This window comes from Ailuropoda melanoleuca, chromosome 13, assembly GCF_002007445.2.
Source record: "Ailuropoda melanoleuca isolate Jingjing chromosome 13, ASM200744v2, whole genome shotgun sequence".
Classification (NCBI taxonomy): Eukaryota; Metazoa; Chordata; class Mammalia; order Carnivora; family Ursidae; genus Ailuropoda; species Ailuropoda melanoleuca.
This window is the reverse complement of record NC_048230.1, coordinates 72580497-72596125: the sequence shown is the minus strand read 5'-3', so window position 1 is coordinate 72596125 and position 15629 is coordinate 72580497. Positions and strand designations below refer to the sequence as shown.

The window sequence follows — 15629 nt, the reverse complement described above, 5'->3', positions numbered from 1 at the left end:
ATGTGACTGAATTCTGGCCAGTGGGAGGACATCTGTACCTCTCATAGGTGATTTCCATGCCTTGCCCCTTCTACAGCAATCTTTAAGCCGTGTAGTGAGAGAGCAGAGCACAAGCTGGAAAGAACCTGAGACCCGGCTGTCCATGGAGGGGAAGGATTTGCTGATCTGGAATACCTGATACGACTGTAATGTGTTGTGGCCATTATACCATTCTTCATCTATTTGTGACTGTGTCCCATGGCTCCTTAACTGATGCCCCTGGAGTGCACATCTCCTGGGATGCCATCAGCACCCCTGGCCTCAATGTCCTCTCTGGGTGCTTATGTTGGGGGAGGGTGACCAGATGGCAGGCTAGGATTCCTAGACAGCCCCCTATAGCTACAGAGACCCCCAGACCCTCTGTGCATCTCAGAGCCGGGTAGAGGTCTGAGTTCTGGCTCACAGAATCCTGGAAATAACGGTTTCTGAAAGGATTGTAAGACCCTCAGAAAACACAAAATCCCATCTGTGCCACTGAACAGATGGGGAAACTGAGCCCAAGATAACAGGAGGTGCTTGAGGTCCTACAGTGAATCAGCAGATGACTGAGCCCTCATTCGTCCATTCTTTTATTCAGTCCACAGATATTAAGCACTTTGTATGCTAGGCACACAGATAAAATAGAAGATTCCTGCCCTCATGGAACTTACAAACAAACAAACTGCAAACACGAACAGGACTACGTACTTGGTACTATGGGAATAAAGCAAAGTAAGGGGTTAAAGGAAATGGGTGTTCCGCTTTATCTGCAGTGGTCAGAGGAGGTAACCTTGAGCGGAGACAGGCCCTGAAGAGATACCTCAGGAAGGATTTTTCCAGACGGCGGGAACAGCAAAAAGCCCCGCTGAGGGCACCCGACAGAGTCTGAGAAACAGGAGAAGCCTGGGCAAATGGAGCAGAAGGAGTGGGAAGAGAAGGGCTGAGAGTCTAGAGCCTGCCGAGCTGTGTGTCTGTCCGGTAGCCACGGCCTCGGCACGGCCCCCCATGCACATTGCTCTTCCCCAGGCCTGCTCACCTGGGGGCTGTCCTGCTCTGGACTCTGGAGACTTCAAGACTGGGGGTGGTTGGATATGGGTTGACTTTCCAACTTCCTCCTCCAGATCTTCCAGGGCCACCTCATTTCTCCGAGAACCTGAATTCCATGTATAAACCCAGAAACTCCTGGATCCAGAGAACACATTCATTCATTCATCCTACAAACATGCTGAGCTCCCGCTCTGTGTCCAGCTTAGGCTAGAGCTCCAGGGACCCAGATATGACTTCATCTCTGGCCTTAAAGAGTTGACAACGTACAGAGAGGGACAGAGACATCAATAGTTACCTAGTGCCAAGCTGTGATAAAGAGATTGTGGGAGCCCAGAAGAGGCACTGAACCTGGCTTGAGAATCCAGGAAGGCTTCCTGGATGAGGAGCATATCCAGGGCGGGGTCCTGAATGAGTCAGCGAAGAAGGGGGATGGGATGTAGGCCAATATTCCATGGAGAGAGCACACATGAAAGGCTCAGAGGTGTGGAGGGCCTGGAGGTGTCTGTCAAATACTGCAATGAGTTGAGATCTCTGGGATCCAAGGTGTGAGGGGTGGGATGATGGGGAAACTGAGATCAAAGGGGTCAGAACAAGAGGGCTTTGTAGGCTGAAAGAGAGGGGATCCATGCTGGAAGCTCTGGACACCCTTCCCACTCTTGTCCTAGACTTGCTGGGTGGCCTGAACTAAGAACCCACAATCCTGAGGCCTCAGTTACCCCATCTGTGAAATGGAGCCATTTGGGTGGACTGGCTCCGACGTTCCACAAAGATGCCAGAATTCTGTCTGCTGGTGTGTTCGTGGAACCCTACAAAAAACGGCCAGGCCAGAGGTGCCTCCCTGTGTATCTCCTTCCGCTCAACGTGCCTTCAAATGTCCTCATTGCACTGGGGACTCACTGAGGATGGAGAGAAGGGGCTGAAGGAGACAAGCCACACACAGGAAAAAGAGAGGACAGTTGTTCAGCAAGAGGCTGTCCAAGCTAAGGTCCTCTGTGTCCTGAGTAGTGGCCCCGAGGGCAGGTGCTAGACGCAGACAGGACACTGACCTGCTGTGTGTGTGGCCTTGGGCAAGTCACTGGCCTCTCTGAGCTTCTTTCCTCCCTGTAAAATGGGGCTAATCAGAATAGAGCCCCCACTGGGTGGCTTTGAAGATGATATTATGTGTAAAGTGCTTAGAACAACCCCAAGCACACAGGCCTCAAAACTGATAGCTCCCATTATTATTACTGGTATTATTTGTGGTGGGGAGGGCAACGGGAGGTCTGCTGGCTAGGCAGAGGGATCTGGCTGCGAAAGGGTTAAAACGGCCCCAGCTGTTCCCCATCCAGTAGATAAGGTTGGAGGAAACAGAGTCCAGGTCCCCGGCCCCTTCGCAAGTGAATTTATGAGGTGCCGGTCACTTGGAATCAAAGATGAGGGGCTCCCCGCAGGCTGCGCAGGAAACATGCAGAGTCCGTGGCCAGACAGGACGCAGGACTCTGTTGAAAAAACGAGGCAGAGCAGGGAGGGCGCACACCAGACGGTCAGGCCGCAGAGTAGGGGCGGTGAAACCGAGAGAGGACAAGAGGACGTGCCAGAGTGGCCCCGAAGGGCCAGGCGCAGGAGCCAGGAGCCACTGAGTAGAAGGGGGAAAATCGGAGGCAGGCGGGGAGTGGGGGTCGGGCGGTGCCGAGAGCACCAGGATGGGGTCACTTGGCGGCCGCAAGTCTGTACCTGTGTCTGGCGGGCGGGCGGGCGGCGGGTCTGTGAGTGCGGCAGCGCAGGGGGCGGAACGACGCCAGACCGCGGACTGCAGGACCGACCGACCTCCGGACCCCCACGGGGCGACCCCCGCCCCCCGCCGCGCGCGCCGCCCGGGCGGGTTAACGCGCCCCCGCGCGCCGGCTCCTCCCCGCCGAGGCAGTGTCCCCGCTCCGCCGACGCCCTCACTCGACCTGGCTGCCGGCCCCTGGGCGGACGGCGCGTCCCTGGCGGCGGGACCGAGCCCGCGCCCCGCGGATGCGCCCGCGGACCCGGAGCAGCCATCGGGCCTCCCGGGGAGCCCCCTGCGCGCCCGCCCCGACCAGGCTGCCCAGATGCGGGCGCCACTCTGCCTGTTGCTGCTCGTCGCGCATGCCGTGGACATGCTCCCCCTGAACCGAAGGAAGAAGCAAGGTACGAGGGGCAGGGGGCTGGGTGGCAGGGGCACACACAGCGGGGCAGACAGGGGGATGGCCCTTGGGACATCTGCATGGTGCCCCGGCACCCTGGGCCACTAAGTCCTCCAGACAGCCGTCAGGCCCACTTTACAGATGGGGAGACTGAGGCTCCGGGGGCACCTGTCTAGGAAGCTGGCCCAAGGAGGTTCTCCAAGGAAGGAAGGGGCTGGTAGGGCTCTCTCACTGACCCACTCCCTAGAGCAGCAGCATTGCTGAGAAGGAGAGTGGCTCTATGCAGAGACAGGAAGCCCCAGGTGCCAGGCCAGAGGACTCTGGGACTAGGGGACAGAATTAGTGGCTTAGAAGCCATGCCAAGTATTCATGCTGAGCCGGGAGACGACATATACAGCGCCGGGCTGGGAGTCCAGATGGCCCAGTCTCAGCCCCATCATTGACCCTGACTCACCGTGTCACCTTCGGGTAGGCGGTATTCCTTAGTGGCCCCCCTCTGGCAAGGGCATGAGCCTTGTGAATTCAGGGAGACCTAGAAGAAGTCCCAGAGCCCCCCAGTTTTTCCATCTTGACCTCCTGAGAGTACTCAGAAGGTAAACCAGGTTTCAGACTATAAATGTACCTGGGGCACAGAGGAGCCCCTTGTACCCTCAGGGTCCTATGTCACAGCAGCTCACTGTGAGAGTCAGAATGTCCTCAAGAGGTGGGTTTGAGGCTGTCGCTGCATGGTGGGGGTCGGCAGAGCCGGTGGGACTGAGGAGGGCAAGCAGGGGAGCAAGTCTCCCGAGCTGGTGTCAGTCTGAGAGCCAACTTTGGAATACCAGCCACTGTGCCAGGGTTGTCCCTCGTTAAGGGAATCCCCACCGCGTCCTCATGACAGCACTCTTCCCGTTTGATAAAGCTGGGTGCCAAGGCTCGGTCAGGTTAGGTAACTTTGCTAAGTTGTCCAGCAGGTGAGTGGAAGACCCAGTGTCTTCTTTCTTTCCAGCTGTCGTTTTAGGTCTGAACAAGGCTACACGGGAGTAAGAGCGTCTGCCCTTTAGGGGCATCTAGTCCATTTGAGTGAAAGCCCTGCATGGACAGTCACTCCTGGGGTGGAGCAGGAAGCAGAGAGGGGCTGTGGGAGGATGCAGAGGGGGGATAGGGTAGGGATGACTGGCCCAAAGGGCTCCAACCCCTGGCGTGACTGGTTGGAGGGACCCAGGGGTCCGAGCAGTGGGTGGGCTTCAGGTGAGCTGGTGCAAGTTTGTGACTTCATGGGGATGCTCTGTGGATGGCCCTTGTATAGCGCCTGAGTCCATGGGCTCTGGAATCAGCCTGCCTGACTTCAAATCCCAGCTTCCCCAGTGACCAGCTGAGTGACCTTGGGAAAGTCACTTTGCCTTTCTGAGCCTCGGTTTACCCATCTGATGGTCTTTTAGAAAACCTCTAAGATTTTTCTCAGTTTTAAAATGGACCAAAGAAATAAAAATACAAACCTCTCCTCATTGACTCCTCTTTAAAAAGGGGGGGGGATAATAATCTGATGTATCCGGCTCACAAGGCAGATGTGGGCAAGACTGAATTAGTGTGTATGTTTAGTGAGTAGCCAAGTACACGGGCTCCTACTGGGCACTTGTAGGTACCAGGCATCTTCATTTCTTGTTCGTGGGGCCCCTGGCTACTCACAACAGTCTCGTGGGGTTGGGGGCGGGGGGATGCTTATGATCTGGATGAGGATTCAGAGAGGGAAACTGATCTGTCCAACGTTGCACCGCAGGTGAGTAGCAATGCAGGCTGGACTCCCACTCCGTCTGTCAGGATGGCTCCTGAGCTGGGTTGGCTTTCCCTTCCCAGAGCCTCCGTGTCCCTATCTGAAGAGGAGCTGGTTGGGGAGAGCTTTAAGATGTGCGCGCATGCACGCGCGCGCGCACACACACACACACACACACACACACACACACACACACATTAAAGGAAAAGTAAACTTCCAATCCCTTTCCCCATCCGCAGTTGCTCGGTGAGGAGCTTGGGCAAGGCTGCTCCCGACACTGCCCCAGTTTGGCAAGGGGGCTCTCAGTGCCCCTCCCCACAATAGTTGATGTCTTGTGATGTTTATGCCCCATCCAGAAACTCCAGAGAGAGGTTTGTAGCTCCACTTATCACTTGGGTGCAATGGAGAGAGCCTTGGATTTCAGTCCCACCCTGGACCCCTTTGCACCCTGGGGAGCGGACTCCCCTGCTCCTGCCAACAGCCTCAGTTTCCCCACTGGCCTAGGGTGGGAGTGGAGGGGTAGGAAGACCCTTCCTGTAGCAATTCTGCAAAGTGGTCATTGGAGTCCTGGCCAAATAGGTTTGGGAGATGCTGAGTTAAGCAGATTTTTTGGCCGCAGGACTTATCAGAGCATTTATGCTGAAGTGGTGGGGCCAGACAGCAGGTCTTTTCCCAAACTAATTGTGCAGCAGAGGGTCATTTTTCATGAGACAGCTGCTTGGAAAACTCCACATGACATCCTTGAGGGTCTTACCGGCTTTGACATTCTGCTGTCGCTTTAGAAGGAGAATGTGTCCTGAAGGCAGCTGGGCACTGGCCGTGCTTCATGCATCCATGCCTTCACTTGTTCATTTGACAACTGCTACAGGCAGCCTCTGTGCCAGGCTGTGTGCTGGGACACTTGGAGATGTCAAGGTGTACGGACCCGGGGCCTGCCCTTGAGCAGCTGCCAGGGTGGAGGGATGCCCCTTCGCTCACTTCCCCAGCCTCCCCTCCATGCCCGAGTCCCAGGCCTCAGTCTTCGGCCTGCTCTGCAAGGCCCAGCAGCGGCCCAGGCTGAGCTGCCGCCCTCGGGGCTTGGCACCCACAGACCCATGCTTCCTCAAGCTCTGGCGTCACTGTTTTCTGATGAAACCCAATTTTTCTGTTTCTTTTTTTTTTTACCCCAATTTTTCTGTTTCTAAGACAAGAAAGAATGAAAGAAAAAGCTTGAGAAAGGTTCTTGGATCTCAAATATCTCTTACAAAACAACATGTTGATTAATTAAGTGTAAATGAATCAGAACCAGATGGAAACGTTTCTCTTGAGACATGCTGGGGTATCCCGGCAATGGACCCCTCAGGGAGCGTGAGGGAGCTCTGGTCTGCACCCCCCAACCCCGATATGGAGTTTCATTTAGGCAACGAGAAGACGGGCTGTGATGGACTTCCCTTACATTCAAGTCCTGCTGGAGAGGGGGCCTGGTGGAGGCTAGAGTCCCCCACATTCACATGGTGATTTCAGATCCTTCTAGACCTGAGGCAGCAAGGGGCAGAGGGAATTCGGGGAGTTCAGCTCTGGAATTCAGATAAGGTTCAAATCCTGAGCTCTCTGCCCCAGACGTATGACCTTGGACAGGTCACATGCGTTCTCCAATCTGCGGCTCCACAGCTGTGAAATGGGAACAGCTGTGCCTATCCCTTTGGCAACAGTCCCAGAGGGAAGGTGTCTAGAAGCACACAGTAGGTGCTTTATAAAGATTCTATTACTTCTCCCTCCCATTTTACAGCAGGCTAGGGTGTTCTCTGGACCAGGGAGAAAAGGGGGTTTCGTGTGGGTTGAATCTCACTTCGGCCCTTGTCCCCTCTGTGAGCCTCTTTTTCTGCATCCTTAAAAAGACTGTGGCAGCGCCTCCCTTGGGGGGGGGCGGTGAGTGTGAACATTCTCTGTAAATGGCAAAGTCCCGCGTGGAGCGCTGGGCAGGCAGCACTGTCCCCTGCGTGTAGCAGGGAAGCTGAGACCCGGCAAGCAGGTGCGCGAGGCAGTGGCCAAGATGGGGAAGGACCCAGGTTTCTTGTCTCCAGGGCTGGGTCAGGGCCGGGCAGGCCCAGAACAAGGTGCGTCCCCCTCAGTACTGGGCTCCAGGTGACACCGGGTAAAGATGCACGTCAGGGGCAGCTCTGGAAGGAGAACCAACTGCTAAAGGAAGGGGTGAGGGGTGTTAACCACACCTGGAGGGCTCAGGAAAGGCACCGCGTGTCAGTAGAATGCTACCTCGGGCAAGTCATTCAAGTCATCTTTGTCCCTCTGGGCCTGGGTCTCTTCCTAAAAGATGGCTGGTTGAGAAAAGGAAAGCAGTATGTTTGGCACATAGTAGGCACTTGATAAACTTGTCTCTGCTCCCACGCCCTCTCCCTCTGCAGCCAGTTCTGGAGCCAAACCTGGGCTCAAAGGAGATGCTGCTTTCACCTCACACACCCTCACTCTTGGGGGAACCCACCTCCCTCTCCAGGGATGGAAACTACCCAGCCCCCACCCTGTCGCCAAAGGAGCTCCTTGAGGCCACTTAGTGTGGGCTGGCCACGTGCCAGGAGCTCTGCACAGCGGGAATCCTCACTATGGCACTGCCTGGCGGACACCCATTTCCCAGACAAGGGAACTGAGGCTCAGAAAGGGCCAGTGACCTGCCCAGGAACTCCCAACATCGGGGCCGTGGCCCCAGAGTTTTGGAGGCTCCAAAGCCTGTGCAGAGAAATACACGTGGGTCCTGTTAATGACTTGCCAGGGGCTGCAAGGCGGAGGCATCTGAGATGAGCCTTATCACAGGGATTTTGTCAGGCAGCGGTGGCAGCAGGGACTGGGGACTCCAGCAAGAGGAAGGGAGGGTCTGGTCAGGTGGAAAAGGCCGAAGGGGCTGTGTGGCTAGAGGAAGCAGGGGTCCAGTTGCGGACAGGGTGAGAGTCGAGCCACGGAGGGGCCTTGGATGCCACCCTTATCACAAAGAAATATTCATTGAGCCCCTCCTCTAGGCCAGGCTCCGGACTAGATGTTGACAAGCACGGTAGAGATGCGCTCCATTGTCCCTGCTGTCAGAGGGCTCAATGTGTCCTTGAGATGTCAGCGACAGACCCATCAGAAAGACTGACGCGGACAGGACCCCACTGCCCCTCAATGCGGCCTTCAGTGGCAGGTCAGGGGTGTTCCTGGTCTCAGCTGAGCAATCTGACACTCAACGAGGGGACGTTGCTTGGCTAAGGTGACCTCATCCATTTTGTTCTCCCGGGTCTTTGTGTCCGTCTATCAGTTCACTGTTTACTCGTCCATTTTTCCATATAGTAAAAAAACTGACGCTTGCATGAACGCAAAGTTTTCAGACTGAGGTTTGCAACCCATCAGCAGATCGGGGAACTAAATTTAGTAAGTACAGCCAGCAATTTTGAATGAAGAGGGGTACAATGCCATGGAACAGAACACGACAGTATAGGATAGAATAAAACGGGGGAGAGGGGTCAGGAAACTTTTTTTGTAGAGAGCCAGATAGTAAAAATTTCCGGCTTTGCAGTCCACCTATGACCTGTCCCACACTCTTCTTTGCTGTAACCCGTTCTCAGCTCAGGCCATACAGAAAGGCCGAGGGCCGGATTTGGCCCACAGGCTAGAGTTAACTAACCTCCTTTTTAGAAAATATCAGAATGTGTTACAGGTATTCAGATTATATATTATTTTGAGAAATGTGTTTCCATGTACACATGTGTGTGAGTGTCTGAGCAAGTGAGTATGCGTGCTCGTGTGTGTGCACATAGTTGGTATGTGTGAGAGTGTGTGAGTGTGTTTGTACTCGTGTGTATTCGGCGTGCTGTGTGTGAACAGATATAAAACTGGATTTTTTACCACTGTCAAGGAGGCGTGGAGGCTGCTGGATCAGCTGAGCCCAATACGGTCCCCATAAATCTCTCAGAGAAGCTCCTAGGAGGTCCCTGTATCACCGGTGGGGAGACTAAGGCCCCGGGGGTCCCAGGGCAGGAGGTATGTGAACTCAGAGCCGCACGGGCTACACCAAGTTGCCTCAACGAGGAGCATGTGCCCCTGACACATTTTGCAAGTCGTATGCCAATTTCTGATGGCCCTGAATCTGGTGGCCACGTACTTCTCAAGACACGGGGTTTTAGCCCCAAAAGATGGAGCAATCGGTCAGAGCCCTAATACCCTCCTGCTTCAGACACCCCTGAGCAGCCGGTGGGTGCCAGACATCGTGTGGGCCTTTCGCATTGATCCTGCTGGCCAGATGAGGTCGCTCCCGCTTGCCCTTCCAGAAGAGGAAGGCTGGTTCAGAGAGGGGACCTGGTTTGTCCCAGGCCACATAGGAAACGGATGTGTGGCCTGGGTCTTCCAGATTCCAGACCCACAGGAGCAAATTCTGCCTACCACAGACTTCTCTGGAAATCCCATCCAATGCTGTGAACCCGCCCTCTGGTTCACACAGCACTTTACAGTTTGTGGAAGGGTCCCACTTTCCTTTTTTATAGAATAGTGGAATGCTAGGGCTGAAAAGACCAATTGAGACCTTTGAGACCAATACTTGTGCAAAGGGGGGCTCAAGCCCCCGGCACCCAGCAACTGGCACACGGCCATGGGTGGAAGTGAGAGTGCAGCCGAGACTGGGGAGGAATTGAGGGCGGCTTTGGAGAGGTAGAGGGAGGTAGCCAGCTCCAGAGCCTAAAAGTCCTGGTGTTGGGCCCCCGAGAGACTCAGGTTCCCTGTATGATGTGGCTGTGCTGGGTCTGATGTGCCTTTCTCCCACGTCCAGGATAAACGTCAGACAAGGGGGATGGAATGAAGAGGACGTTCGTAGCTCGCAGGGTGCTGGCAGAGGGTTCTTAATGACGAGAGGCCAGCCCGGGCTTGGGAGCCTCAACTGGGCCCCTGGAGTGACCTTTGTGCCACACGGGCTCCGTGGCTGGGCTGTGGGCTTCCATGAGAGGGCGCTGGCTGAGGCCTGGGCCAGACCAGAGCCATCACGGCCTTGAGGCCCGTGCTTCCCTCAGCACGGCGGGCTGTGGGCCCTGGCCGGACACAGAAGGCCCCAGACGCTGTGGATACCCAGAAACACGCTCCTCACCTGCATTTCCACACGTGGGTACGTTCCTAAAATCATGTATTTTTTTCTTTAAAAATACTAAACTTTCACTGGCATCAAAGGTTTTTAAAAGTCTGTTTCTGATTTGGTTTTACGGTTGAACGTTTAGTCTATGCCAGACGCTGTTACCTGTATTATTTTATTTTATTTTATTTTATTTAACAATATCAGGCACTGTTCTAAGTACTTTACACAGATGAGCTGGTTAAATTTTCTTAATAAACCTATGAGGCGGGTCCTATTATTATCCCTGTTCTACGAATGAGAAGCCTGAGGCACAGAGAAGTTCAGTAGCCTACCCAAGGTCACACAGCCAAGGTTCAAATCCTGCCTGGTCCCAGAGCCCGAGCTCTCCTGAGCTCAGTTGCCTCCCAGCCTTATTTAATCCTCATAGGTTGCCGTGAGGACTATTATCCATATTTTACAGAGGAGGAAACTGATTTAAGAGTGAGGGGCATTAGTTAAACTATATGAAATTGCCATTTTTATAGGTCCACAACAGCCTGCTATTAGCAATTTCGTATACTTCAGTCCAATAGCTTGGCAGGGTAAGCTTGGCAAAAGCAGGATTTAAACCCAGACAATTAATTCCAAAGCTGGGGTACATAACCACCCCATCAGGCCTTCTCCCAATTCAGCCGCAGAATGGCCTTACAGAGGAGGCCCCAAGCTCAGAGAGGGCAATTGACTTGCCAAGGGCACAGAGCCAGGACAGGGAGAAGTTGGGATATGCCTCCAGGTCTCCATGGGCCGGAGCCTGCTTTCTTGGCCTGTGCAGCAGGCAGTGCTATTAGGACACATGCCTTCAACCCCAACCTCGTGGATCCTTCCAGGTCCCACAGGGAACGGTCTGGTTCCCATCGCGGATGGGTGAGGCCCTCCTCTCGGGCACGGCTGCCTCAGGCCTGGCCACTGCCGCCTGCCCTGGGCTGATTTCTTGGAGTCATGCCACGTGATTCATAGGGCCCCTGCTCTGCGGTCCAAGGTGGGGGCTCCAGGGCGCCATTGTGGTGGGGGTTCTGTTTCACCAGCTCAAAAGAAAGGCATTCCCAAGCCTGGGGGACCCAGACCACATGGGGAAAACCACTCCCTTGTGCCAGAAGCCTCCACTTTCCCTGAAGCCCGACAGCAGTGCCCACATCCGCAGGGGTGGGGACTCGCAGAGGAGGAATGTCAAGGCTGCCCTTCCGGAGCCTTCTCTGGTGTTGGCAAGTGGGCACGGCTGTCGCTAGCAAGTCCCAGATAAGCAGAGGGAGGCCAGCGGGCTGTCACGAAGGCCGTGGGCTCTGCCGCTCACTAGCTGAGTGACCTTGGGCAGGTCATCTCTCCCTTCTGTGCCTCTATTGGCTAACTTGGAAAATAGGACATTTCTAGGAAATACAGGGGGTGCTCTCGAGAGTTCCAGTGCCAGGCAGGGAGGGTGGGATTTGGGCTCGGCTCCCACCTCTGGTACTGCCATGCTTGCGTGCAAATATTCCACTTGCCAATCCCAGTGTCATCTGTCGGCACCGTGGGGACAGTCATAGCATCTACCCCATATGGTCTTGAGGCTCAAGAGGATGCATGTAACCCACCTGAGAGAGAGGAGGTGTTCAATTAATGGCGGTAACCGTCATGCACCAGGGGAGGCTGGCTCTTGCTAGGGTCCAGAACATTCCAGCCTGATGTCCGACATGTCCCTGCCTGTGCTTGGAAGTCATCAGGAGACCTAACTTGTCAAAAGAAGGTCACTCTAAAGAGCCCAGATTCAGTGGGTGGAATGGTCCTAAATGCTGTGTGGCTGTGACACATGACCGCTCTCTCTGAGCCTCTGTTCACTCCTCTGGGAACCCGGACCTCAGAGGACAGCGGCGAGGATGGAAGGATGTGTGTGCTTTACGTGCGTGGTGCTGGCGCATTATAAATGTATAAATGATGTGATGGCTATTTGTGGATGAGGCTGTCGTGGGGCCTGACGTCCTACCCTTTGCCCACAGCAGGCTGGAAAAACACAGTCAGATGCTGTCTCTTGGACATGCTTTTCCTTCCTCCTCCTCCCCAGCCCCCCTTCTGGCAGGCATTTGAGTCAATCAGACTCCTTAATTCATAGCACATTATCAGCACCGGTCGTACAAAATCCTGTTCTTGTTTGGTATTTTCTTTTTCTTTCTTTCTTCTTTAAATTGTTACGAATTGCCAGCCTTTTATTTGATTCTTAAATTTATTTCACTTATTTAAAAATTGTTCTTTTTTATTTTATGTAAACATTTAAATTTTATTTTTAAAGTTCTCATTATTAGTAGTTTTAATGTTTAATTGTAACTAAAATTAATTTTAATGTGTTTAAATTTACATTATAAATTTGTTTTTAATTTTACTCTTACATTTTGTTTTTCTTTTTTTTTTTTTTTAAAGATTTTATTTATTTATTAGGCAGAGAGAGACAGCCAGCGAGAGAGGGAACACAAGCAGGGGGAGTGGGAGAGGAAGAAGCAGGCTCATAGCAGAGGAGCCTGATGTGGGGCTCGATCCCAGAACGCTGGGATCACGCCCTGAGCTGAAGGCAGACGCTTAACCGCTGTGCCACCCAGGCGCCCCTTACAATTTTGTTTTTCTAAATTATTTTTATTTTATTGTTTTAGTTTTAAAAGGTAATTTATTTTACATTTTGTCAATTTTAATTATTTTTATTTGATTTTCATTCCGCTTATTTTCATTTATTTTTTAAATTTATTATATTTTATTTTTATTTTGTCCACTTTTTTATTGTGTTTCCTGAATTTTTCTTGTCAATTTATAGGACTTCTTTGTGTTGCCTACATACTGACCCCCTGTCGGTTTTGACATTGAGAATATTTTTCTTCAGTCTGACACCCATCTGTTAACTTTTTATGTCATTTGGAGAATAGAAACCATTACTTACGATAATGTTCATGTGGTCAAATCCCGTATGAGTTTTTTGTGGGAGAGGGTTTTCTTCTGCCTTCTGGTCTGGGTTTTTTGATCTTAGAAAATGTCCTTATAAGGGGCTCCAGGAGGGCTGGGTTGTTGGAGTGTGTGACTCTTGATCTCGGGGTTGTGAGTTCGAGCCCTACATTGGGCATAGAGATGACTTAAAAATAAAATCTTTAAAAAGAGAGAAAGAAAGTGTGCTTATAAGAAGGTCTCGTTAGAAGGGTGTGAGCCCCTGATTCTCCATCCCTTCAGTGGACCACCCTTTCTGCGAGCCCTGCTTCCTTGACGCTGACGGTTTTGGTACAGCAGGCCTCAGCCCCTCCCAAGCACATTTCTGGAAGTATCAAATGTAGGTGATGCTTCTCCGTTCACCCTTGTCCCTGAATGTCCCCTTAGTCACTGCATTTCAGCTGGCACATGCTGTTAGCCGGACCAACCCCGTCCTTGGGGGCCCCGGACTAATGGAGGTGGTGGGCCCACCAGAGTGGGTTTTAACGTATGAGTAAGAGAGAGGCAGCTGGAGCCCCTGCCCCTGGAGACAGTGACATTAGCTTGAAGGGCATCCCGAGGGGGCTCAGAGCCCTCCCCGTGGGCTGAGCAGCCCCAGTCCGAGGCTGCCACTCTCCCAGAGCTGCTTTGGCTAAAGGGCCAGAGTTCGTGGGTCATCTTATTCTCCTGTTTCCACACCGCACACCACCCCCACCACCAGAAGAAGAAAGAATACTAGCACTCGGGACATTTGTGTGCAAAGCTGACTTCACTGAAGGTCCTCCCTTCGGCTTGGAGTCAGTCCTCCTCCTGTCTGTCCTCACAAACACCTCAGGGCCCCCTTGGGCTGACCTTGGGCCTCGAGAGACATGTGGCTTTCAAGGGCTTTCCTTTGCTTTTGGAGAGCCACAGGGCAGGAGTCTGCAGGCAGTGGCCAACCCATCCAGGAGGCAGGACCCCCAGCAGTTTGGAGCTTGGACTCTGGTTTGCATCCACCCAACTCCTCGTGAGTTCATGGGTCGAGCACACCATCTCTCTGAGCCCGTTTCCTCCTCCGTGAAAATGGGGAGTGTGTAACCCCCCCTGTAGAGCTGTGGTGCGTTTGAGACGATCTAACACAAGGACCAGGGTGGCAGGGGTTCCTCAGCCAGCATTAGCCAGGCTCTGCGCACTCGCAGTCCTGGTCCCTTCGAGGACCTGCCAGAGCTCATAGTGGCCGGCTTCTCTGGCTCCGCACTGCTCATCTTGGTTCCAGACCTTTGTTCTGATTTTAACTGGGGAAGAAGGAGGGTTCCATTTTGCAGATAAGGAAACTGAGGCCCACTGACAGTGGATGTTAAATTTTCTGGCCTGTGCAAGCCCAGACGCCTCTGACCACCTGGGTTTCAGTTTGGTGGAGACGATGCCTCGGTGCCATGAGAGGGTTAGAGCCAAGACCATCAGTGTCCCCATTTTCCCTGTGCTCCTGCTACCGCCACACATGCTGTGCCTGTTTCCCCTTCTTCCATTCAGTCCCTCCCACCTGGCATCATACTGTTTATTGAGCACCTACTATGGGCCAGGTGCCTTGTGTGCATTACAACCGTGGGAGCTTGGTACCCATTTTACAGAAGGGGAAAGTAAGACCCAGACAGAGGAAGTCAGTTACCCAGGTTCCCACAGCCCTCATGGAGTCTGGGTTGGAATCCAGGCTGGGGGCTCCAAAGAGCTCCTTTTCACTGTGCCAGGACTTGGTTAGCTAAGCCCAGGGCAGAGCATAAGCCTAAGTCTGGCTCCCGTTTGGCGAGTGCTTTTGGCATATACGCTGGGCACCCCGCCAGGTGTTCTGTGGGTTATCACCCGCCTTGACCCTCCGGACAACCCTTGGAGAGCATCATTCTGTTTTGCAGATGAGACACTGAGGCTCAGAAAGGCCAAGGGGCCTTCTCGGGTCAAGTAGGCAAAGCTGGGATCCAAACCCACGGGTGTGTGACCTGGGCTCCCACCTGCCTGGCACTGCCTCCCCTCTCGCCATTTCCCGCTGCTGGACAGCTGGTCTGGGGTGGGGGGTTTGGCCTGGGCAGATGTCACTGTGACTCACCTCCTTTTCTCAACTTGGAGCCTGACTTAGGAAGCCACCGTGTCGGGGCCTTAGGGTTCGCGGCATCTGGAGGGTAGGGCGTGTGCAGCAGCGGCAGGGAGCACAACTGAGAGGCAAGGCTGCATCACAGCCAGAGGGGACCCAGGATGGGGACCTGGTCCTGGCGGCCTGTGGAAGTCAAGAGTGACAGCAGGGCAAGGAGGCCCAACCGGAAGTGATGGCAAGGGGACGCAAATGCGATTTGGGCATTTACGGAGGAGGCTGTGGTGTAGACGCCGTTGTGGGATTCTCAGATCAGGTCTCCTTAGATCTAAGGCTGGGTAACGGATCCGTAAGAACCAACCACGTGCCACACCAGGACTGGGCCACTTACCTTGTAATTCTCGTTGGAGCCCACGGCAGAGCGTGCCTGTACCCCCTGCCTCCTTCCACGGCCACCAGCCTTGTCCAGAACACCTGGAAAACCACCAGCTTCACCCCGGCTGGCTCCCACTCCTGCCCCCTGCCCCTTCCCCCTCCTGCCCTCTGCCCCCTCCCCCTCAG

The 15629-nt window shown here is 53.8% G+C and overlaps 1 protein-coding gene across 2 annotated transcripts in view; it reads left to right on the top strand.

The window, feature by feature from the left end:
• The first annotated feature begins 2857 nt into the window (after positions 1 to 2857).
• Positions 2858 to 15629, top strand: part of RSPO4 (R-spondin 4) — a 34541-nt gene continuing 21769 nt past the window's right edge. For both annotated transcript variants that reach the window (XM_034641829.1, XM_034641830.1), the window contains exon 1: positions 2858 to 3219. In XM_034641829.1, the coding sequence (XP_034497720.1) occupies positions 3141 to 3219 (79 nt within the window). In that variant the 5' untranslated portion in view covers positions 2858 to 3140. The remainder of the gene's footprint in view (positions 3220 to 15629) is intronic.